Source organism: Eimeria maxima, genomic scaffold (genome assembly GCF_000499605.1).
Source record: "Eimeria maxima Weybridge genomic scaffold, Emw_scaff555, whole genome shotgun sequence".
In the NCBI taxonomy this organism is placed as follows: Eukaryota; Apicomplexa; class Conoidasida; order Eucoccidiorida; family Eimeriidae; genus Eimeria; species Eimeria maxima.
The window spans coordinates 1-22,693 of NW_013566596.1; the positions used below are offsets into that span (position 1 = coordinate 1).

Genomic DNA, 22,693 nt, shown 5'->3' on the forward strand with positions numbered 1-22,693 from the left:
ATATATATATAATATATATATATAAACACAGATAGAGAGAGGGTCCTGTGTGTTTTACTGGGAATCGGAAAGATAGGATGCAGCAGCCCCAAACTACGGTAACGTTGGTAGTGCAGGAGGAGGAAGGGCAAACGTGGACAGAACGAGGAAAGCCTGCTTAGACTCCAAGGCAGACATAGACAACAACTGTACAGCCGACCGCTTTCTGTTCCCCCCGCCGCCGCTGCTTCCAAGGCAGAACAACAGCAGAGCGCTGTTGCAGCTTGATGCTCATGCTGCTGTTGCTCTCGTTCCTCTGCACTGTCTGCTCCTGGTGCTGCTGCTGCACTTCGTTCCTGCTGCTGCACTGGCAGTTTGCACTCCTTCTGCTGCTGCTCCTTCAATTGGTCATAGACAGTAGCGAACTGAGCGAGGTATGCGGCAAAACGAAGAGGAGAAATACAAGCACGACAGCAGCAGCAAGCAACAACGATTGCTGCAGCAGATACACACAAGCGCAATACTCCGCATAACTGTCTGCACCCAAATCCTGTCCTTGGTGTTGTTGCTGTTACTGCTACTGTATCTGGTTGTTTTGCAGTGTTGAACTAAGCAGCAACACCAGCGGCAGCAGTAGCAAACGCAACTACGGCAGCAATTACAGCAGTGGCAGGAACAGAAGGAGCAGCAGCAACAGCAATTTACCTTAATAGATTGCTTCCTGTATTTGTGGGCAAGCAGCAAATCGGTGCAGGCTGCAGCTGTGAGTTTCTCAGTCTGTGTTGTCACAGCAGCAAGCTGCTGCTGCTGCTGCTGTCGCCTCTGCTGCTGCTCCTGCAGCAACGATGCTAGCTGCTGTAACTCCCTCAGCTCTGTACGCAGCAGGTGTAGCACCAGTAATACCAAAGCACAAGAATACCAACGGCGGCAGTAACAGCACTCGTAATAGTATTGCATGCAGCAGCAAACAACTCGAAAGCATATAGCAGCAGCAGTAGCATCTGCGTAGACAGCTAGCCGTAACAGCTGCTGCTGCTGCTGTCCCTGCATCTGCCCACTTTCTTCCAGCTTCAGCAGTTTGCTCCTCTTCTCCGACAGTTGGTTACCCACGAGACCCTGCGCATACATCGCACGCAGTAATTGCACAGACAAGGTAGCTACTACTTTTCTCGACGCCGCTGCTGCACGTGTGCTGCTGTTGCAGCACGCCACTGCAAGCAGCAGCAGAAGTTGCCTCTGTTGATGCACCGTCTCGCATTCCTGTTTTGCTCCTGCCGTATTCATCCTGCTGCTCCATCATTTGCTGCTTGCACTACGGCTAAGGCTGACCTTGCTGCTGCTGCTGTAGTGGCTTACACTGGTTATTTGGCCGGCCCATGGCGAGGCGGACAATGGCCCCAAGAGACCGCTCAGCTGTCCAGCAGCAGCACCAGGAAATGCTGCAGGGGGAAAAAACCCACGCAAACACCGCTCGGTCAACAGCACACAACAGCACACGCCGCAGTACCAGCAACATATGCAGATGCAACATGGCAGCGCAAGCAGCAGCACCAACATCAGTAACAGCAACAACAGCAGCAGTAGCAACTCGTCCAGCAGCAAGAGCAAATCCAGCAGGAGCAGCAGCAGCAAGGGAGTGGCTGACAGCATCTAATTTGGTCTGCTGCTTCTAGCAGCCAGCGGGCATTTGCCTCCTGCTGCAGCTGCTGCTGCAGCAGCAACGCCTCTTGGAAGTCTGCACATTGGTGCCTGAGCACACTGCGGCGTATTCGCAGTTCTGCCGCCGCTGCTGCGAGCTGTTGCTGCTGCTGTTGTTGCTGCCAATGTGGAAGCAAAGCCGACAGCCTGTCTTGCTGCTGCTCTTGCTGCTGTTGCTGTTGTAGATGGTTTTCAGCTTCCACCAAGTCGTCCTGGCGTTGCTGCAGCTGTGAGCTTGCTTCTTGCAGCAGCTGCTGCAGCATCTCGATCTGCAGTAGGACAACGCACCCGCTTTGCTGCTGCTGCTCTTGCTGCTGCGGGTTTGCCGCTGCTGCTGAGCACCAGCAGCATGGGGCGTCCAAGTCTGGAGGTGCGATATGCGGGTGCAACAGTAGCAGCTGCAGCGTCTGCTGCTGCATCTCCATTGTGCGAGTCAGTGATAGCTTGAGGGCTTTAGAAGTCCTCAGAAAATGAACCAAAGGTGACACCCCCTTGCCAATGCTGCTGCTGCTCAAATCATGGGCAGCAGCAGCAGCAACAGTGGCAGCAGAGGGCGGCAGCAAAAGGCTTTCTGCTGTTTCTCTTTCCTTCTCCTCTGCTTCAAAGGCCGAACTGGGTGAGAGTTGGTGAACTTCCACAGCAGTGTTTTCAGACGCAGTTGCTGCTGCGGCTGCTGCTGCAGCTCCTCCGTTTCTGTCCCCCCCCCACAACGGGGACACCGTCAGCACTGGAGAGCCTGGACTCTGCCAGAAGCCCTCCGAAGGCGCTGTCGACTCGCACACCGCATCCTCTTCATTGGGACTAAAGCTGCTGAGACTGCGCGAGCCCTTAGGCGCCCCACAGCTCCAGTGAGCCCCCTCATGAGCCCCCTTGAATGGGGCGGCGCCCGGAACTGCCCCCGACAACACGGGCCCCTGAAAGGGACCCCCAAAGGGCCCCTCGAAAGGCCCCTCCACCTTCGGACGCCAAAGAGAATCTGGAGAAGGGGACGTCCGCGGCTTCTCGTGAACCCTCCCGCACTGTCCAGAAGGCCGCTGGGGCCCCGTGACCGGGGGCCCCTCAGGGTCTTTCAATAGGGAGCCCTGAGGGCACCACTCCCCACTCATGGCTTCTGACACTACAGTGGTACTTGCTAGGGCTGCGTCTGTGCTGCTGGTGTTCCTACTACTGCTGCAGTTCGGGTGCCAAGACAAGGAAGTCCCCTCAGGAGCTGCTCTCACCTGCTGCAGCCCCCGCTGGGGGAGGGGCTCCACTGGGTTCAGTGTTTAGGTTATTTACAGCATATAAAGGCAGAAATAAAAACAAAAGGAACCAACTGAGCCGTCGGAGGCAAGGACAAACGAGGGAGTGCCCACAGACAGGCCGCCCTTGCTCTTGTTGCAGCGGCTGCAGCTGCGGCGGTTACAGGGTACAGCAGCAGCCGCTGCTGAAGCAGTTGTTGCTCCTACAGCTACTGTGATAATCAAGATAGTTGTGATCTTCTAAATGTGAAGCCAAATATACAAATAAAAGGAAAGAAGAGAGAAGAGAGTAGCGCCCGCACATTACAGGCGGCGGGCTCCTTAACTCATGGCCCCTCACACAACTGCCATCCTCACCGCAGCAGCAGCAGCAACAACAATAGCAACATTAGATATATGCGTGAAAATGTAAAACACTGGTGTTGCTATACAAATTGGTGGCATGAGAGCAGTGTTGCTACAAAATAGGTTCAGGGTTTTGGGTTTAGGATCTAGAACTTAGGATTGAGGGTACAGCGTGTAGGCGGTGGCAAGCAGAGCAGCACGATAGCCAGATATCCAGCGGTAGCAGCACCAACAGCACCAGGTGAAGCAGCAATAAAGGGTTTTTTTGTGTGCTGTCTGCAACGCGTCTTGCCGGGGGTGTATACATGTAGCAGCTGCTGTTTAGGGCGCAAGTTGCTGTTAACCACTTTTCCAAACACTCCGCGCAGGCAGCGAGAGGCGGCAGCGATTTGCACCAATTTTCACCTCAAGCAGCGTCTCATTACCACCCATCTGTATTTGCCGTGCAGTCCACTGCTGCTGTGGTTATCGAGGCCGTCTCTTTGTCTGGGTCCCTCTGTAGGTAAAATTGATCCCAAGGGGCCCCCACTAAGGGACCGAAGGTCCCCCTACGTTCGCTTGCGGGGATCAACAAAAGGGTACTAAGGGGCCTCCTTGATAAGCACCCCCAGAAGGGTACTACTAGACTAGTGTGAGGGCCCTTGAGTCTGACCTTTCAGCATTGAAGGCTTGCTACATAGGTGGCTAGCAGGAATTTTATGGCTTATATAGAAGTTAGGAATTAGAGGCGAGATATTTGAGGGTCTGAAGTAGCAACTCGTTGTCTTCATCAGTGCAGAACTTCACCAATGCCCGGGGTACACCTCTGCAACAACAGCACCAGCACAACATGCACATCAGCGGCAATAACAGCAACAGCATGCCCAGCAGTAGGAAAAACCGTAGTAGAGTCCGTGATAACAGCCACCCACAAAGAAGCAGCAAAGGTAGGAGACACGATACAGAAGGAAATAGCAACAGTAGCAACAACAGTAGCAGAGCTGACGGTGAGCTGTTCTCGACTTGACGCTGCAATGATAGGAATTCATCCGGCGTCAAGTGCCCGCATGTCTCCAGAGCCCCCAAAGCCTGCAGCAAATCTTCCTTGCTGCAGAAGCAGCAACGCCAAGAGCAAGAGAAGCAGCAAGACGTTGTTTGCTGCTGAACTCCCGCAGGTACCTCATGTGTTAACCTAGTACCCTCTGCTAGGGTGTGCATGCAATTGCAAAGATATCGAGTAGCGCTACAACAAGAACTCAAACCCTTAACCTAAAAGACCCTAAACCCTACTGAGGCCCTTAGGCCCCCGAGCAGAAAGTGCACCATCGGCAGCTGCAACAGCTGCAGAACCGCTTACTTCAGCAAATGTAAGTTCTCACTAGAGCCTGGGAGATCCAGCAGCGTCTCCTGGGGGCCCCCAAAGGTTTCTCCGGAGCCCCCAAAGACGTGGTGGGGATCTCCATACTCTGCTTTTGGGGGGTCTGTAGGTTTTGTTGAAAGGGCAGCGGCAGCAGCTGCTGCACTGGGGGGGCCCTGTTGCAATTGAGGTGGGGCCTCCTGTGGACGACGGCGTGCAGACATAGGCAGGGGCGATAGGGGGCCTCCGGGAGAGGAAGGGATGGCTCCCTCCTTAGCTGCACAGAGGCCATCAGGTCCTGCATGCAAATGAAGCAAACAACAGAGGAGGTGGCATGCTCTCGCACCTGCAACGGCATGCAGCAACGAGCAGCAGCACCAGGCAGCAGCATGTACAAAGTTGTTCAAAGGTTACAGAATATTGGATTAGTTCAAATTTATTGATAAAAACGAGTTTGTTGCGGCTAGGAGTGCCAGAAAAACGTACCTCGTGTTTCGCCACGCCTGCGGTTGGCCCAGCAGAAGTGCGGCTCACGCCTCAAGCACTGTCCACCTACGGTGGGGCCATCAGGTTGCTGCTGCTGCTGCTGGGGTGGTGTCTGGGCTACAGCGTGCTGGGGTCCCCCCTGGATGCAGCAGCAGCACTCACACTGCAGGCACTGAGGGCAGCTGCAATAGCAGCAAAACTCTGCATGCCCCCGATGTTGTAACTCGGGTGCACACATCCGGGGACTCAGCTCCGCCGCTGCATCCCACCTGCTGCTGCTGCTGCCGAGTTCGCGTGCTTGAGTCACCTTGCAGAACTCGTTTACCGGTAGCTGTTGCTGGTACAGGTTGAGCTGGTCGTGCTGCTCCTGCTGCAGTGTTTCCTGTTTGGGCGCAGCTTGCTGCTGCCCGGGAAACAGCGACTTGTGTGGCAATGCATCATGCAATACCTGCTGCAGCATACAATGATTCTGCTGCTGCTGCTGCTGATCGGTGTTGTCTTCCACTGTCATCCTCAGTTGCGGTTGCATCTCTAGGCAATGCTGCTGCAGTTGCAGAGGCTCTAGCTTCTGCAACATATGCGGCTGCTGATCGTCGGCTCGAGCCTTGTCCTGCTCGTTGCGTAGAGTCTGGTGCTGCTGTTGCCGCTGCTGCTGCTCTCTCCGACGGTCCTGATACGCGCTGCTGATTTCCTGCGTCGTTACCTGCTGCTGTGGCTGCTGCTGGACTTGGGATGGTGGCGGCAGGGGCGACTGTGCAGGAGGCAGCTGCAAGGGTTGTTGCTGTTTTTGTTGTTTCTGCTGCTGCTGCTGTGTGTAGCTGAACCTCTGTAGAGCGCTGGAGAGGTCGCTGCTTGCTGCCTCGGAAGGCGTTGACGGCTTCTCCGTTGCCACATGGCCCTCCTCTATAAACATAAGGCTGATACCTTGCTGCTGTTGTTGCTGCTGTTGCTGCTTCTGCTGCGGCGAGCCGAATATCTGGGGACTGCAGCGGTTAGTCTCGAGAGAAGGGCTAGAGCTGCTGCTGCAGTCCACGACGGCAGCAGCAGCACCTTGTGGGGTTGCAGTAGCAGCCCGAAGGGTTAACCGCCCGGAAACAGGCAAACGGCTTGTTGTCGCAGAAGAGTAGCTCAAATGCTGTTGCTGCAGCATCTGTTGCTGCTGCAGTATGTGTTGTTGCTGCAGCTGTTGTTTCTGGATCTGTTGCTGCTGCAGTGGAGTGCGCAGCACAACAGTTTGCTGCTCTGAGAGTGATGGACCGACAACCTCTCCGTCGCTGAGTTGTTGCACCAGCGGCCTGCCTTGGGTACTGCTGGATCCCAGCCAAGACAGTAACGGTCCATCTGTAGATACACCTGAAAGTGGGAGTGGAAAGTATTCATAGAGTCCGTTATTTTGTGGCACTTCCCCTTGGCTGAGGCAGCGCTCGAAGGGGTCGTCAGCACCAGGGACAGCAGCAGCTGCCGCGGCTGCTGCTGCTGCTGCTACGGTGGCAGCGCTAGCAGCACCCGTCGCTGCCGCAGCTGCTGATGCTGCAGTCGTTGCTGCACCGCTGGCACTTGCAGCTAGGGCTGCTGCAGCTGCCGCTGCTGCTGCTGGTGTGTCCCGAGGTGCAAGCACCAACGCCGCCGAGGGGTCCGTCGCAAGCAGGGGAGACGGCACTCCCACGTAGTCGTGATCGTGTTGCTGTTGTTTCCGCTGCTGCTGCTGTTCCTGTTGAGGCTGTTGCTGATGTTGCTGCTGTGCAGCAGTGGGGCCCCTTTCTTCCTCTTTTTGCTGCCTGCTGCCACGAGGACGATCCTCAGCAGCAGTTGCCCCCTCCCCAGCGTTGTTGCTGCTGCGGTGGGGGCTGTTGCCGCTGCTGTTGCTGCCGCCGCTGCTACTGTTGCTGCCGGTTCCGGCTGACTGCAGCAGCGGCAGCAAAGCGCGGGGAAGGGATAGCAGTTTGGACGACCACGAGGCCTTCCCTTGGTCGTTAAAGGGGCCACTACCCTCACTCGGTAGAGGGTCGAACTCCAGTCCTGTCCTCTGCTGCTGCTGTTGTTGTGGTTGATGCTGCCGCTGGTGGTCATGATGAGCTGCAGTAGCAGAACCGATAATGCTGCAGGAGGGGAGGTGGTACGCTCTCAACTCAACAGACTCAGAAACTGATGCTACCGCTACAGTTTCTGCTGCTGTTGAGGGTCCGCCTGCTGCAGGCTCTGCTGATGCTGTTGTTGCTACTGCCTCTGGTTCAGCTGCTGCTAATATCTGGCCTGCCGCCCCAGGATCCGCTACTGTCGTCTGGGGAGTATGAGCTGCCGCTGCTGCTGCACACGCACTGCCTTCCGCTGCTTCTCCTGCAGCTGCGGCAGCAACTGCAGCTCCTGCTGCTGGTTCATCTGGCACAAATGCTGTTACTACTGCTGCTGCTGCTGCTATCTCAGGATCTGGTGGGGGTACACCCGGGAGGCCTGAGAAACTCCTCATTGGAAGACTGGTGATGCTGAGGCTCCTAAGGGAGCCGTTGCTGTCCTCGTGACTGTCGTTGTTGCTGCTTGTGTTTTTGGTGTTGCTGATACTGCTGTTGTTGTTCTTGTCGTTGTTGCTGCTGTTGTTGTAGTTGCTCTTGTTGTTGTTCGTGTTGTTCTTGCTGTCGTTGTTCTTGCTGCTGTAGTTGTTGCTGCTGCCTTTGTGTTGGTCCATGCCGTCTCTATTGTTGTAAGAGAGATTGCGTTTCTCCTCAGGGGCTCTGTGCAGCAGTGGATAGGCAGGTTCGTGAAGTTGCTGCGCTTGCGGCAGCTGCTTCTGCTGCTGCTGCTGGATGTGTTCATGCTCCTCTGGGCTATCAACAGCCCCCCAGTGCATGGGATTGCTGCAGCGTCTCAGCAGCAAACTCGTGCTGCTGCGGCTGCTGCCACTGCTGCGGCGGCTGCTGCCGCTATCCCCTGGTTGTCTGTTGGTAGGTCTCCTGCTGCTGCTATGCTTGAAACTCAGAGTGGAAGACGCAGGCTTCCCGAAGGGAATTCCTCTTCCACTGATTTCTGCTTCGATGCCGTATCCTGTGAGCCAGCTCGTGTGTCTCGTGTATTGGCTTTGCTGCTGCTGCTGCTGCTGCTGCAGCTGCATAAGTTGCTCCTGCTGCTGCTCCTGCAGCCGCTGTAGCAGCTGCAGCCGCTGCTGTTGTTGCTGAAGCTGCTGCTGCTGATGCTGCAGCTGCTGCAGCAACAGATGCTGTTGGTCGTGTTGGCGTTGCTCCAGCACGGGCTGGTGATGCTGGCCGCTTTCCTGCAGCCGCTGCTGCTGCAGCTGTTGCTGCACCTGTTGCTGCACCTGTTGCTGCACCTGTTGCTGGAACTGCAGCTGTTGCTGCTGCAGCTGTTGCTGCAACAGTTGTTGCTGTTGCAATTGCTGCTGCTGCCGCTGTTGCATTCGCTGCACTTCCTGCAGCGGTGCAGCGGCGGGTACAGCCACAGAATGCAATTTTTGGAATCGTTGAGCGTCCTTATCCTCTTTAGAAGGCAGTAGAAGCCAGGTCTTTGACCGCAGCCTCAAACTGTCCCCTTCTGCGGCTGCTGCAGAGTCTGCTGTCGATGCGGCAGGCGCTGCTGCCGCTGCTGCCACCGTTGTGTCTGGTTCACCTTCTGTTGCTGCTAAAGAGTTAACTTTGCCTTGTGTGCCAATCGCGCTTGCAGCCGCTGCTGTTTCTGCCGTTGTGTCTGCCAGCCGTACTACTTCTTCACTGTCTTCCGTTCCTGCTGCTTCTGGTGCTGGCAATGTTTCTGCTGCTGCTCCCCCTAGTTCTGCAACTTTTTCTGCTGGTGTTTCAGTTTGTGCCTTCGTGCACAGAGGGCCATCTGCACCAGCCCGGTTGCCTTGTCTGCTTCTGCTATTAAATGTACATCTAGCAGTAGAGCTTGTGGCCCTTCTAGCTGGTGACGAGATGTTGTCGTTGGCAGCCATGTGTAGGTCCCATCTGCTGCTGCTGCGGCTGCTGCTGCTGTTGCTGCAGCTCTGGCTGCGAGAACCAGCAGCAGCCACGACGGTGCGGCTGCGGCCTTTCAGCCTGTCGTTTTGGCTTTTAGGAGAACTTGCACAGGAAGAAGACGTCGCTTTCGCTAGCGGATAAGCAGTCGGCTTCCTGTTCCTCACAATATTGCTGCTGCTGTTGCTGCTGCTGCTACTGCTACTGTTGCTTCGGGCGACGATGCGGACAGCCTTGCCGTTGCTGCTTACTCCAGTAGATGGTTCTTCCAACGGAATCCCTCTAGGGAAGCGTATCACCTGCTCTGTAAACAGCCTTTGCTGCCTGCTGTTGCTGCTGCTGCTACTCCTGCTCTTGCCAAGCTCAGCAGCAAGGACTGCCGTGTTAGTTCTGCTGCGCAGAGCTTCTTGGGTTCGGAGGGCAGGCGCAGTATCCGGTCGGGACTGGGGCCTGGGAGTTTCAGTCTTTTTTGTTATTATGCTTCTGTTCTTGCTGCTGCTATTACTACTGCTGCAGTTCTTGCTGATGTTGCGGCTGTTGCTTCTGGCTTCGACGTCTGCTCCAGCACCGCTTGCTCCGCTTGCTGCTCGTGCTTCTGCTGCAGCTGCAGATAGAGCGGTGTGGGCGCGGCTTCTACAGGACGGCGCCCCCGAAGCGCTGCGAGCATTTGCCACGTAGGGGCAGCTGCTGTAGCTGCGCTGAGCTGCTCTACTTGAACTGCTTTCTGTTCTGCCGAGTGGAACCACTTTTGCTGCAACATCTGCTGCTGCTATTGCTGCTCGCGATGGTTGTCCTGCAGGTTTGCGTTGTTGTGCACTCTTCCCAGGAACAGTCGTTGCAACTTCGGCAGTACCTTCTGCTGCAGGACAAGCAACTGCTGCTGATGCACCTACTCTTAGAGGGGTTCCTGCCGCAGCTGGGTTATGTATTGACTGTGGGCTCCCTGTGTCAACCTTTGGCAGTTGCTGTTGTTCCCCGCCCCTCCACCGCGGTTTGCTCGCAGTGAAGAAGCCCCTATACACCACAGCAGAAGCCCCACTGATCTGCGGCTGCTCCTGCTGCTGCTGCTGCTGCTGCCCCTGGGCCTTGCTGGTGCTGCTGTGTTTGCTGCTGTTGCTGGTATTTTTGCTTGGAGAGGCGGTTGGGGGAACTTGGCCTACCATCTGCATGTTTTCTTCGAGTTGTAGTACCTGCTGCTGCACCTGTAATAGCTGCTGCTTGTGGCGCGCCTGCTCCTGCTGCTGCTGGAGGCTACCTTCGTAGGGCACGATGGCAGTAAGAGAGCGAACTTTAGGTTTAAAGGTATTCTGTGTTAAGGGCTGCCCACAGTGAGGAGGGCTCTGCCGCCCACGAATCAGCCATATGCTGTGTGACGCCCCCTTGGGCGACAGAGGAGAGAGAGGGGGAGAAATATCCTGCAAAAACTTATTCTGCTGCTGCTGCTTCGGCTGTTGCTTGGGCTGCTGGTTCGGCTGCTGTTGGTGTCCCTGTTTCAGGAGCAGGAGATGCTGCTCCCTCTCCTGCTGCTGGTGCTGTTGCTGCTGCTCCTGAGAGCTGTCATTCTTAAGAGGGCGGGCTTCTCGTGTGCGTTGGCCTGGGGGACCTGGAGGGGAGGGCATTTGCTGCTTGCTGCAGCTATTGGGGGTCTCCCCACAGTTTGTTGCTGCATGTGATGCTGCTGTTTGTTTCTTCTCCTGTCTGTGCACAACGCTTCGAGCCCTGCTGTTGCTGCGGCTATTGCAGTGCTGCTGTTGCAGCAGATGCTGCGGGGGCTGCTCGGTTAAGCGTTTGCGCTTCGTCTGCCGTGCGGAGGGACTGCGTTGCGGCTGCTGCCTCCTCAGATGGGGCAGCAGCATCTGTTGCTGTGGCTGCTGTTCCTGCTGATGCAACTGCACCTCTTGCTGCTCTTGCTGATCCTGCTGATCCTGAAGCTGCCACTGGTGCACCTGCTCCAGCTGCTGCGGCACCTGCTGTTGCCGCAGTTGCTTTTGTTGCTGCTGCTCTTCCTGTTCCTGCTGCTGTTGCTGGTGCCTCTGTTGTACCTGCTTCAGCTGCTGATTCTGCTGCTGGAGCTGCTGTTGCTCCTGCTGCTGCTGCTCTTGCTGCTGCTGGAGCATCAGCCGCTGTTGCAGATGCTGGAGCTGCTGCTCTTGCTGCTTCTCCTGCGTATTCTCTACCTGCTGCTGCACCCGTTGCTTTTGCTGAACCTGTTGCTGCTGTTGCTGTCCCTGCTGCTGCACCTGCTGCTGCTGCACCTGCTGCTGCAGCAGCAACTGCTCCTTCTCCTGTACCTGTTGCTGTAACACGTGCTGGTGCTGTATCACGTGCTGCTGCTGGAGCACGTGCTGCTGCTGCATCGCTTGCTGCTGCTGTAGCACGTGCTGCTGCTGTATCATGTGCTGCTGCTGCATCACTTGCTGCTGCTGTAGCACGTACTGCTGCTGCAACATGTGCTGTTGTTGCAGCACCTGCCGCTGCTCTTCCACCTGCTGCAGCTCCTGCACCTTCTGCGGCTGCACCTGCTGCTGCTGTACCTGCTGCTGCTGAGTTGTCCTTAAGAGCCGAAGTGTTTGTTGTTGCTGTCTGTCCACCATTTGTATCGGTCCCAGAGGTTGTGCTTCCTTTTGGGCAGCAGGCCCGTCGTCAATGCCCTGCTCCTGCTGTTGTTGTTGCTGCTGCTGCTGATGCTCCGACTGCTGCTGCTGCGGTTGCTGCTGCGGCTGCGGCTGCTGAGGCTGCTGCTCTACACCTAGGCTACCGTGTGAACAGGATAGGGTTTCTGCTGCTCTAGCGGCATCGCGGAGGCGTCGTTGCTGTTTGCTGCACTCGAGCAGAGACGACAGCCGAGAAAGGCCCTCAAGCTTGTCAGTTTGCTGGTCCTTGTCTAGGTGTTGCTGCTGCTGCTGCTGCTGGGAGGAGCATAGCTGGCTCGTCTGTAGAAGCGTCTGCTGCTCGGTGGTTTGCTGCTGCTGCAGCATTTGTTGCAGCAGCAGGAACAAATCTTTCTGCATAGGTTGTTGCTGCCCTTGTTGCAGCATTTGCTGCTGCTCTGGTAGCGATTGCTGCATTGCTTGCAGTTGAGACGGGAGGATTCCTTGGTGATGATGTCCAGCAGCTTGCTGCTGCGGCCATTTCAAGTTGTGCTGGTGCTGCATTTGGGCGCTGCTGCAGTGTGCTCCTAAGTCTGTGTCCAGCAGCTGCTGTGGTTTGTCAGTTGCTGCATGTGAGCACCAGGGAGCTGGAGCTAGAGGCGTTGCTGTTGCTGCTGCTGCTGCTGCAGCAGCAGCAGCAGCAGCTGGTGTATTCATGTACCCTATAGGGGATTCCACAGCGTGTCTGAAAGCAGCAGTTTGCTGCTGCTCCCGCAGGAGCAACTCTTCGGCCTCCTTCAAGGCCTCCACAACTACAGAATCCTCTGACTGTGCACTCTCGGCTTTCTGCAGCTGTTGCTTGCTTGCTGCGCTGCCGCTACTGCTGCGGAGGCGCTGCTGAGCGATGGTACAGGCCAAACGGGGCAGGTGCGGAGGCCCATATGCAACTGCAGAGGCCTCTGCTTCATCCAGTGAGGAACATCTAAAGTCAGCAGTGCTCTGAAAGTGCTGCTGCTGTTGGTGATTAGGAGGCCTCTGCGTCAGGAGGGCGTGGAGACGGGTCTCGAGCTGCTTCCGCATTAGCAACTCTTCCTGAAGCACAAACTGCTGCTGCAGGGCCTGGGCACGCGTGGCTTCTGCTGCACTGCGCATGCGCTGCTGCTGCGCCCTCTGCTCCATTCGCCAGCCTGTCCTTGTAGGACTGCTTCTGCTGCTGCTGCTGTTGCTGCTGTTCTGCACCTCATATGGTCCCTCCCGTTTCATATGGCTGCTACGGACATCTTCGAAGACTCCCGCAGGGTCTCGACCTGCCAGCACCTGCCCTCCACAGGTGCTGGGGGCAGCAGCAGCTCCATTGCCGGCAGCACCTGTTGCTCCCGTTGCTGCTGATGCTGACGACGCAGCAGGTGGAGGGGGCAACGCCTTCTTGACTGTCCTCCCCTCCCTTGTATGTGACCCTTCGGTTAATGCTGCTGGTTTTGTTCCAGGTATTGTTGTTGTTGCTGCTGCTGCTTCTGCGGTTGGGGGAGGCGGCGCCTGTCCCGTTTGCAGCAGATGATCGACTGCTGCAGCAGCTACGATGAATTCCTTCCTCGCTGCAGCTCCTGCTGCTGTTCTGCGTTCTTCTTCCATCGCCTGGCGCAACAGCAGCAGCAGGTAGTTTTGCTGCTGCTGCTCTGCAGCAAGGACGTCTAGCAACAGTTGCTGTCCTTCAGCGGGCAGCAGCTGCAAAAGCAGCTGCAACTCCCGCTGTTTCTTACGGTGGTCATTTCCTGTTTGAGTGTCTCTGCTGTTCCAGCAGCAGCCGCTGCTGCTACTACCGCTGGTGCTTGGAAGAATGTGCTTCGCCTTCGCGCGCCTCCTATTGCTGTCTGCTGCTGCTGCAACCTCTAACCAGCTCTTAGGCCTGCCGCCAGAGCTTGCCTGCTGCCGTTGCTGCTGCAACTGCTGCTGCAGACGCAAAGGATCGGAGAGATCCTGCAGGTTCTCTAGCAGCTGGTGCACAGTCTCTGTAAAGGAAGAGCCCTCAGGGGGCCCTCCTTCTGACTTGGGGGCTTGGACATGGCCCCCTGCTTCTCCTGCTGCTGCTTCTACTGCCGCCGTTGCTAAAGGGGCTTTCCCCTTCCCGCCGAAGGCCAGAGTGCTGCGCGAACTGCAGCTGCGCCTGCGGCAGCAACCCACAGCATGAAATCCCTGAGGCTGTTGACGCTGCAGCAAGCAGTTGCTGCTGCTGAAGCTGTTGCAGCGCCAGCATCCCCAAACAAACTACTGGTCAGAATGAAAAGAAGAATAATGGGGACAGGATAGGCTGAGGCAAGGATAAAACAACAGCAGAGTTGATCCATGCATTCAATTAAATATGAAAAAACAAAGCAAAACCAAAGAGAACCGGGCATCCAAGTCTGGAAATCTACCCGTATGCCCGCGGTGCCGACAGCTGCGGACGCTCAACTCTTGTTCCAGTGCCACCTGCAGCAACAGCGCAGCAGCACCAGCAGCGCAAACAGCGAAAGCAGCAGCATTAGCACCAGCAATTGCACAAGGAGCAGCAGCCCTACCACCAGCAGTAGCAGCAGAGGAACACCTCGATCAACACAAGTCCGTGCACCTCTCTGACTATGGCTGCTGTCGCTGCTGTTGGTGCTGTCGAGAAGCAATTAAAAGTGTGACTTGAGTAACAGCCGAAACAACACCACTGAAATCAATGACAGCACCAACAGTTCCAGCATTCGGAGCAGCAACAACCGCAGTAACAGGAGACTGCTGATTATATGAATCACTAAGACTGCAACAGCAACAGCACCAACAGGAGCAGCAGCACGAGGGCTGTTCTGCTCACCCCACGTTTGACTCTGAGTGCGTTGGGAGAGTCTTCTGCTGTACGCAAACGCAGCAGCGCAAACCAGCAGCAGCAGCAGCTTTGCGATTGTTATTTAGTGTATTGGGTTGGTGTCCTTCAACGTCTCGGTACACCCTCCACGCCGCCTCCTGCAGCTCAATGGGTCCTCCTGTGAGCCTTCCAGCTGCGCCTTCCCTGCCTCTGGAGGCCCCCGAATCATTCCCTTGGGGTTTCAGAATGCTCGGGCTTGCAGGTCGCGTTTGTTTCTGCTGGTGCGTTGCAAATGAAGGCCCCTACAGCGGCAGTTGGGCTCTCTTTCCTCTCGCAGGAAATATGGGAGGCATCGCCTCCCTCTGTTCGCCATTTCTTTGCCATTTTTCTTGTTATATTGTTATTGTAATCCTACTATTTTGCTCAGCGCTGTGTCAGTCTTTAAGCTGCTTGCCGATTTCCCGCTGTACCTACTGCAGTTTAATTATCTTCCTCGTTATTTACTGTTGTTTATTTTATGCTTATTTTCTACTTCTGGTTTTATGTTTCTTCTTGGTGGTTTGTTCGTTTATCCGTGGGTTTGTCTGATAGTCTTCTCATATATGCCATTAGATTGTTCCTTTGTTTAGCTTTCCTTTGCTGCTTTTCTCTTTTCTTTGGTCTCTCTTTGTTGTTTTTCATTAGCTTGCTCTCTGCTTTACTATTTTCTTCTGTTTTCTGTTTACATATTTTCCTGTTGCTCCGTTTACGTGTTTTTGTTTGTTTTCGGGTGTATTACTCTATTTCATATTTTGTTTTGTTTGGTTTAATAGTTATTATGTCTGTTTTGAGTTTTGCAGTCATCTATTTACGCAATAATGTTTTACATTTCCTTTTTGTGCCTTGGATTGAGTTCCTCGGCGTTCCATACAACTCAAACTTACCATGTTATTATGCTTTATTTAAATGTATTTATTTGTATTTGCATTCTTTATCTTTTGCGTTGTTTTTATTATTTACCACTATATGCTGGCATAGGGGCTTCTGTGCTGCCAAAGCCTACCGAGCAGGTCCATTCGCATGCTGACAATGCTGCTGCTGATGCTGCCCATCTTGTTGCAGCGAGAAAAACATAAATCCACGACGGGTTGCTGCACTTGGGACCCGTTGCAACTGACGAACGACCCCTGAAAAACGCAGGCGCAAATGCATATATTGTTGTTGCTGCTGCAGCTGACCCTGGTGCTGCTGCAGATGATGCTGCTGGATGTGCTGCCATTGCTGCTGGATGTGCTGCCATTGCTGCTGTTGTTGCTGCTGTCACTGACGTGCGTGCCCGTCCTTCTCCTGGATACCGTTGTGTTACTGCTGCTGCTGCTGTACTGCAGGATGCGGCTGTTGAAGGATTCATTCTGCTGCATTTTCTGCTGTCGCTGCAGCTGCCGCTGCGGTTGCAAGCCCAAGGCACCTCAACACCAGCACGGGCCGCGGTAGCAACAGTCTCGGCATGAAGCATCTCTGAGGCTGCTACGGAGGCTGCTCATGTGGCTGCCTCTGGCTGCAGCTGCACTGTGGCTGCTGCTGCAGCTGTGTCTGTGGCTGCTGCAGCTGTGTCTGTGGCTCCTGCAGCTTCCTCTGCCTGTGCTGATGCTCATACCCCAGCTATTGCGTGTGGTTGAACAATTTTGGTCTAGAGTGTAGGGTTTAGGCTTTAGGTTTTAAGGCTTAAGATTCAGATTTAGGGTTTAGTTTTTAGGACCTGATTGTATCTTCCATGTGGCCTCCAGGAGAGTGTCATCTCCCCCGACTCCGAAATGCATTGTGGACGTTGGACGCTGCAGTTGCTGCTGCAATCGTTATTGCCACTGATGCTGCTGCTGAAGGTGGGGCTGCTCCTGCTGCTGTCGAAAGGGTTTATTCAGTAGATGCTGCAGCTGATGTACCTACTGAACGGCAGCCAAGCAACGGCGGCGTTCCAAGCCACACATCGCTTGTGCCGCTCCTGTTGTTGCTTGCTCCAATTAGCTAATATCTTGCTTCTTGTTTATTTGGTTCATTATTTGATGGTACTTGTCGAGATCCTGTTTTTTAATGGGCGATTGGGGCCTATGCTTGCAGGCGTGAAGGGTAGCGCTTGAGGGTCGGGCCTCGGTAGTCCTAGACCAGAGCCCTAAACCCTAGTAGGATCTAAACTATGGCTAGATTTGAGGGGCTGGGAGGCCCCTGATGTTGCTCATCCAGGAGTCCAGGACGCGGAAGACAGAACTCCAGCTTCATCCGCACAGACTGCTGCTGCTGCTTCTCCTGCTGGAGGGGTGACCCTGAAGGCCCCCGCAGCAGCGGCTGTGCTCGGCCCCAGCGGTGTGCGGCCGGGGGTCTAGTGCTGCATGCAGTTTAACTATAAACGATTACGAATATGCAAAATTAATAAATCAAAACCCATTTCGTCAAAACTTCCACTTAGGATGCTTCTCTTCAGCAGCAGCAGCAGCAGCAGCAGCAGCGGTGCGCGAGGCTCAGCGGGTCACCGCAGCCCCAGATGGCTTGTGATGTTCCCATCCATCTTTTTGGATGTATTTTACTGAAATTATTGTTTGCTCATCTTTTCCAATATTCATCAATACAAATTAAAGCTGTTCCACCCTTCCAACGGCCCTACCTACCCGCCGGCAAGCCTCAACCTGCACGTGCCTTATCCGCCGTCGCCCCTGCTGCCCCTGTTGCTGTTGCTGTTGTCCGCGTTGCTGTTGGTACTGCTGTTCCCCTCATTGTGTTTTTTCTGAGCAAATCATGCTGCTCTCCACTTCCCGGTGATCCCGTTATGGGGCCTCCGCTGCTTCTTCATGAAACCCAAGGGCCCTTTGCCTCTCAAGGTCGCGTTTCCGCTGCCAGGCGGACCCGAGGGCCCGGCACGCGCCCCCTATGGGCTCCCCCAAAGGGCCCATAAATGGCTCCCATGGCTCCTGTGAAGGTCCACCTTTGCCGATTATTGTAGCAACGGGCACTGGGGGCCCAACAGGGCGAAAGCTGACCTCAACACTTCGGAAGTGTTGAGGTGAGCTTTCGCGCCTGGTATTTGCTGGGTGTGACCCTCAGAGTTCGAAACGGCAGCTACAGAGGTCTGAAGTGGAGTCCTGTACATAGTCATAGCAGCGTCAACTGTAAGAACCACTACTCTGCAGGCCAACAATTGGCAGTTGTCATTACGCCACATCTGTTGCTTACACAACAACACAAATCGGATTTTATCGCTGGTGGTACCTTAGGGTTCGCACTTTAAAGAAGACGCCCTTAAGCAGAGAATGGTGAGTGACGGTCCTCAAGCTGAGGGGAGGAGCCCCTCTGAGGGCCCTTCGAAAGGCCCCTCGAAGGGCCCCACTGGGGGCCCTTTTGGGGGGGCCCCTACTCAGTTGAAGCGGCGGATGGCCTTAGCTCAGTACTTGCTGTATCAAGTGAGACGCAGCAGAGAGGCACACTACCCTGGAACAAGCAAAAAACTGGACCCCCACGCGGGGCTTCCAGGGGGGTCTCCTGAAGAAGGCACAGGAGGCAGTGCAGCAGATATTGCAGCTGCTGGGGCTGAGGGCCTCGCCGACGCCCTCGACCCATCTGTACCAGTGTCTGTACTGCTGCAGTCTGTCTCCGCTGATGATGATGCAGCTGATGACGCTGCATCAAGCTCAGCAACAGAAAAAGCACCAATGGAAGCAAGAGGAAGGGCAGGACGAGCAGCTGCTGCAGTGGAGCCTTCTTGGGGGGCTTTGGCTCGGGAGACTGTTGCTGCTGCAGGCAGACCTCCTCACGAGGCCCTGGAGCTATACTTGTGTGAGCGGCTGTTGCCGGTTCTGGATAGCGCCTTGGCTGCCCTATGCAGGTTCGTTGAGCAGTTGCAGGCGGACGAGCGTCAGTACGAGCAGAGCCTGCAGCAGCAGCAACAACACCAGCAACAGCAGCAGCAGCAGGAGGGAGCAGGAGGAGGTCATGGTCCATGTCTATTTCTGGGTCATGGCCTGAAAAGCCGCTTCGACCCCCTGGTCTGGCTGGGGCAGTACTTGCTACGCCAGGGGAAAGCAGCAGAGGCCTACGAGAAGGCCTCGTGTGCCTCCAGCGCAACAGCAGAAACAAAAACACCAGCATCATCAACAGGAGCAGCAGCCACAGATCCATGGGTTCGAGGAGAGCACTTACGGCACTCAGAACTCCCCTACTATTGGGCAATTGCTGAGGCTGTTCGAGAGGAGAGAGCCTGGAGAGCCCTCGAAGCCCTGAGGCCGCAGACAGAGCAATTCGTATACACTCACATTCAGCGGCTGCAGCAGGAGCAGCAGAACGAAGAGGAGGAAGAAACCCATCACAGTACAGAAAACGTGCACCAGCAACAAGACGAGCAGCAGCAGCAGCAGCAGCCATCCGAGCGATGCCAGCTGACGGCCGAGGATCTGCCTGCAGTGTTGCAGGCATTAGACGCAGCGTGGGGCCTGGAGGAGCACGAAGGGCTATTTGCTGCTGTCTTTTTCGCAGAAGACGACGGCGGGACGGAGGACTTCAGCCTCCCCAGCAGCTCCCGAAGCAGCAGGCCTTCAGCCAGAGAACTCCATCTGCAGCACTCCAACAGGAGCAGCAGCAGCAGCAACATCGTGGGGGCCTGTAGCAACGTGCCTCTGGAGGTTGCTGACAGCAGCAACATTACTTTTGCAGAATTGTGGGACTTTGTCGCCGCCTGTTTGCAGCGCTGCCCCTCCCTCAAGCAAGCCATCTTCGAACACGCCCTCAGCAGCGTCAGCAGCACCACCACAGAGCAACAGCAGCAGAAACAGCAACAGAAACAAGAGAAACGGGCAGAACAGCAACACACGCAGAAGCAAGTGCAAGAGGGGAAGCGGCGACAAGAGGAAAGAGAACAGCAACAGCAGCAACAGGAGCAGGAAGCAGACGAAGGAGGACAGCACCTGCCAGCAGACATTGAAATCAGGAGAGGGGGCAGCGAAGGGGACAACAAGGACTCAGACGAGGAGCAGCAGCGGCAAGAGCAGCCCTAGCAGTAGCACCCAGTTGAGATGGCTTTGCAGCAGAAGAGCTAACGATGGATGTCTAGGGACTGGGGATCATTCAACAAACAGCTGCAGGAACAACAGAGACAACAGCAACAATAGCAACAACGGCAACAACATGAACATCAACAGCAGCTACCAAGGCAAGGTGTGACTCCATTCGGGTTTCCAGCTGAACGTCCTAGCACATTGGAAAGCAGCAGCACATATAGGTCATTTGAAACTCCAACGAAGGCACAGCGTGGGGCGAACAACTGGGAATAAACCGCAAAAGTTCTCCAAGCAACCATCACACTGTTCCCGTCTATGCCCACAAGCAAATGAACCAAAATAACTATAAACAAACAAACATACAAACAAACAAACAAACTGAGCATTTGCCAAACTTCAAGCGTATTATAAATGTACAGTTGCAGGTAGTGCAAACTGTAATTGCGTGATCTTTTGGTGGCCGTTTATATTCTTGGGGTGGCAGTGAGGTATCATGTCACCACTTCCCGCAATTTCTCCGGCGCTGTAAAGGGTTCTACTTCTCATTAGCAAATCGATGAAGCATTAAGGGAACTAGCAAATAAAACTAATGCTTAGAACAAATATATTTATGTATCAAATCCAATTGCAAAACAAAACCCGAGGAGGATAAAAACGAGGCAAAATGAAGACGAAACAAGCTTGCAAAGCTGATAGCATCGGCTCTCTCAGCGACGGAGACACTCAGGCAGCATGGTATGCTCCGTTTGAGGCGTGCGCGTTTTTGTGAGGAGTGTTCCTCCTGTAGTTTCTTCTGCTGTACCTGTTTGCTGTTGCTGGTGCTGGTGCTTCTTTTGCTGGTGCTCCCCTGCTGCTCGTGCCGTTGCTGTTGCGGCTCCGCTTACTGCTGCTTCTGCTGCTATTGTTGCTTCTGGTATGGATTTTTCGGTTGGGAATGCTGCTGCAACTGTGGTCAGTGCTGTTTTCCTTGCTTGTGCTAAAGCTGTGGTCCCTGATGGGTGTGGTCCCTAGGGAGTGGGGGCTTGAGTTCGAGCTTCGGCAGCAGACGAGAAGTACTACAAACAAGAAGGGTGTTCCGCCCTTCATTCAGTTCTCTCAATAAGCCCCAAAGCACTCACCGTTGTCTTGAGGGACAGAAAAGCTATTTGCAGCTTTCCATGCCATTTTGAACTGGTCGCCTGCTTTTTTTCTTGTCAAGTTAGATCGCTGTCGAAACAGTATAACAACAAAAGACTCTAAGGGGAGTATTATTTTTCTGGTCTTATCTCTTCAATGCATCGCCCCAGCCGCATAAGCACCGACCAGCTGCCCTTCTGTTGGTGGACATCATTGGAATAACTGCTCCAATGGTAGCTCGCTAGCTTCGGAACCGACTCACTAATTAGCCAGTCTTGCTGTTCCATTCTCCTGTATTATAAGGTGAGCCTCGGCACGTTCCGCCTGCAGCTCCTGCAGCACGTACTTTGCTCAATTAACTTGGGAAAAGCATTGGTTGTCTACGCTAATGGAGAGAACAACCCGAAAGGAGTATAGATTTACAATATTGAACTTAAACCCCCTGTGATTCACTTTTTGTCTTTAATGCTAAGTGTTTGCTCTACATAGACGAATTGTGCGCAGTTTAATGGAATGTTGCAACGCGATTCTCTGGTGCTACAGAAGTCGAACAAGGGTTTGGAGGTGTAGTCTTCGGGGGCAGCCCAACTTTGTGCTAAAAAACATTATTCCTACAATCATTACTTTTATTACTATTCCTTTTATTATTTTCTTTGTTCCGATACAACAAGCCAGAGGGTGGACGGCGGTGGTGAGCATCACTCTGCATTGGCTGGCCCCACAGAGACCACCTCGAGCTGGCAGTCGCTGGGCGGAGTCTATATAAGTCAACCGGCGAGCAGCGCGGGTATACGTTGGTGGAGTGTTGCTTTAGCTGTTTTTATTTTATGTAGACCACCAGTGCTTTAATTTCTGCAGTAATCAATTGCAGCTCTATATGCTTGCCTTTTCCCCTCGCAGGTTCTGCCGTTGGTGCATAGCGAGCAGCACAGAGGCTGCTGCGGACATTTGAGGGGCTCCGCCTTCAGGCCTTGTCACTGGGCTGGGCTCCTACAGTTCGCCAAACGGTTGAAACAGAAACTTCTAAGCAGACCTTCATTTTTATCGGCAAATCAAATGGAAATTTCTAGCTGTTTTTATCTTTTTTAAAGCTTAACGCAGGCTGACGCTGCATGCTCGCGTCGCTCGCCAAACTCCTGACGGCTCCTGCACGCCGTTGAATCCTGCGTTGCTGGCACAGAAAAAGCATAGCATGCATAAATTTCCCCCAATCATTTGAAATAATATTCTGTCTTCTTTTTACAGAGTGAATAAAGTGGAGTTGCGCAGACGCCTCGCGGAGGCGCCGCAGAGCAATTCTTGAGTGACCCCGCAGTTGGCTGCTCCCGCCTGCGGTCTCTGCCAATATTTTGGTTTGAATTTGAATGTATATGCACAAGAATAAATTAATAGTGTATGAGTGCACATGCATGCAGTTTCACCTGTGTATACATCCATGGGCTTGTGCCTAGGGCCCGCACACTGGCTTTGTAAGCCTCCGCTCTGGGAGTTTTGTCGCAAGGATTTCTGGAGTTCGGGTTAAAGGAGACCACCGAAATTTCTACGAACCTAAAGAGCGCCTTTTGCGACGAGGTTGGTTTGCATGCTACAAGCGGTGCTCCCCCGTCTAGCCCGGCATCCATTGTCCCCCGTTTAGGGTTGAGTGCATAGGATTGACAGTTTCGAGTATACGGTCTAGAAATGCCGCCCCCAGCGAACCCAGAGGTCTCTGACTGCTCGTCAGATCTCAGTTCAGAACTTTCTGACGAAGATGAGACAAAGGAGGACGGGGACAGGGTCCCCCTCGAACAATTTGCAACAAATGAGAAGTTCGCTGCAACTCTTGAACTGCTGCAACTGCCCCCAGCTGAGCGAAGCAGAGAAAATGTAAAGAATTTAAACACATGCAAAACTTTAATTTTCTTATAATTAAGAAGAGCTTTCTATCTGATAAAAACATGCAGAATTTTTTTTCATTTCCTGCAACGAAATGCAATGCGGCGATTCCTCAATGGCTGCTGCCGATCGCGTGCCCCTACACCGTGGAAATGTACATGAAGGTGGATTTGCATATCTAGATATGCAAATATATATATATATATATATATA

General features: G+C 54.3%; 3 protein-coding genes across 3 annotated transcripts; 1 reads left to right on the forward strand and 2 right to left on the reverse strand.

Moving 5' to 3' along the window:
• Nucleotides 1-199: 199 nt before the first annotated feature.
• Nucleotides 200-2,783, reverse strand: EMWEY_00037270 (hypothetical protein, conserved; the record flags this gene model as incomplete). The annotated part of the gene is made up of 5 exons (XM_013482228.1): nt 200-404; nt 685-851; nt 1,038-1,095; nt 1,309-1,418; nt 1,625-2,783. Coding segments are annotated over 5 exons (1,699 nt in total), but the record flags the coding sequence as incomplete, so codon positions are not given.
• Nucleotides 2,784-3,977: 1,194 nt separating this feature from the next.
• On the reverse strand, nt 3,978-15,868 carry EMWEY_00037280 (hypothetical protein, conserved; the record flags this gene model as incomplete). The annotated part of the gene is made up of 9 exons (XM_013482229.1): nt 3,978-4,068; nt 4,249-4,350; nt 4,600-4,897; nt 5,086-5,224; nt 5,393-13,802; nt 14,028-14,107; nt 14,478-14,515; nt 15,511-15,634; nt 15,803-15,868. 9 exons carry the CDS (start codon nt 15,866-15,868, stop codon nt 3,978-3,980), a joined length of 9,348 nt encoding a protein of 3,115 aa, XP_013337683.1.
• Nucleotides 15,869-17,749: 1,881 nt separating this feature from the next.
• On the forward strand, nt 17,750-19,486 carry EMWEY_00037290 (hypothetical protein, conserved; the record flags this gene model as incomplete). Its single annotated transcript, XM_013482230.1, has 1 exon — nt 17,750-19,486. One exon carries the CDS (start codon nt 17,750-17,752, stop codon nt 19,484-19,486), a length of 1,737 nt encoding a protein of 578 aa, XP_013337684.1.
• Between the last annotated feature and the right edge of the window lie 3,207 nt (nt 19,487-22,693).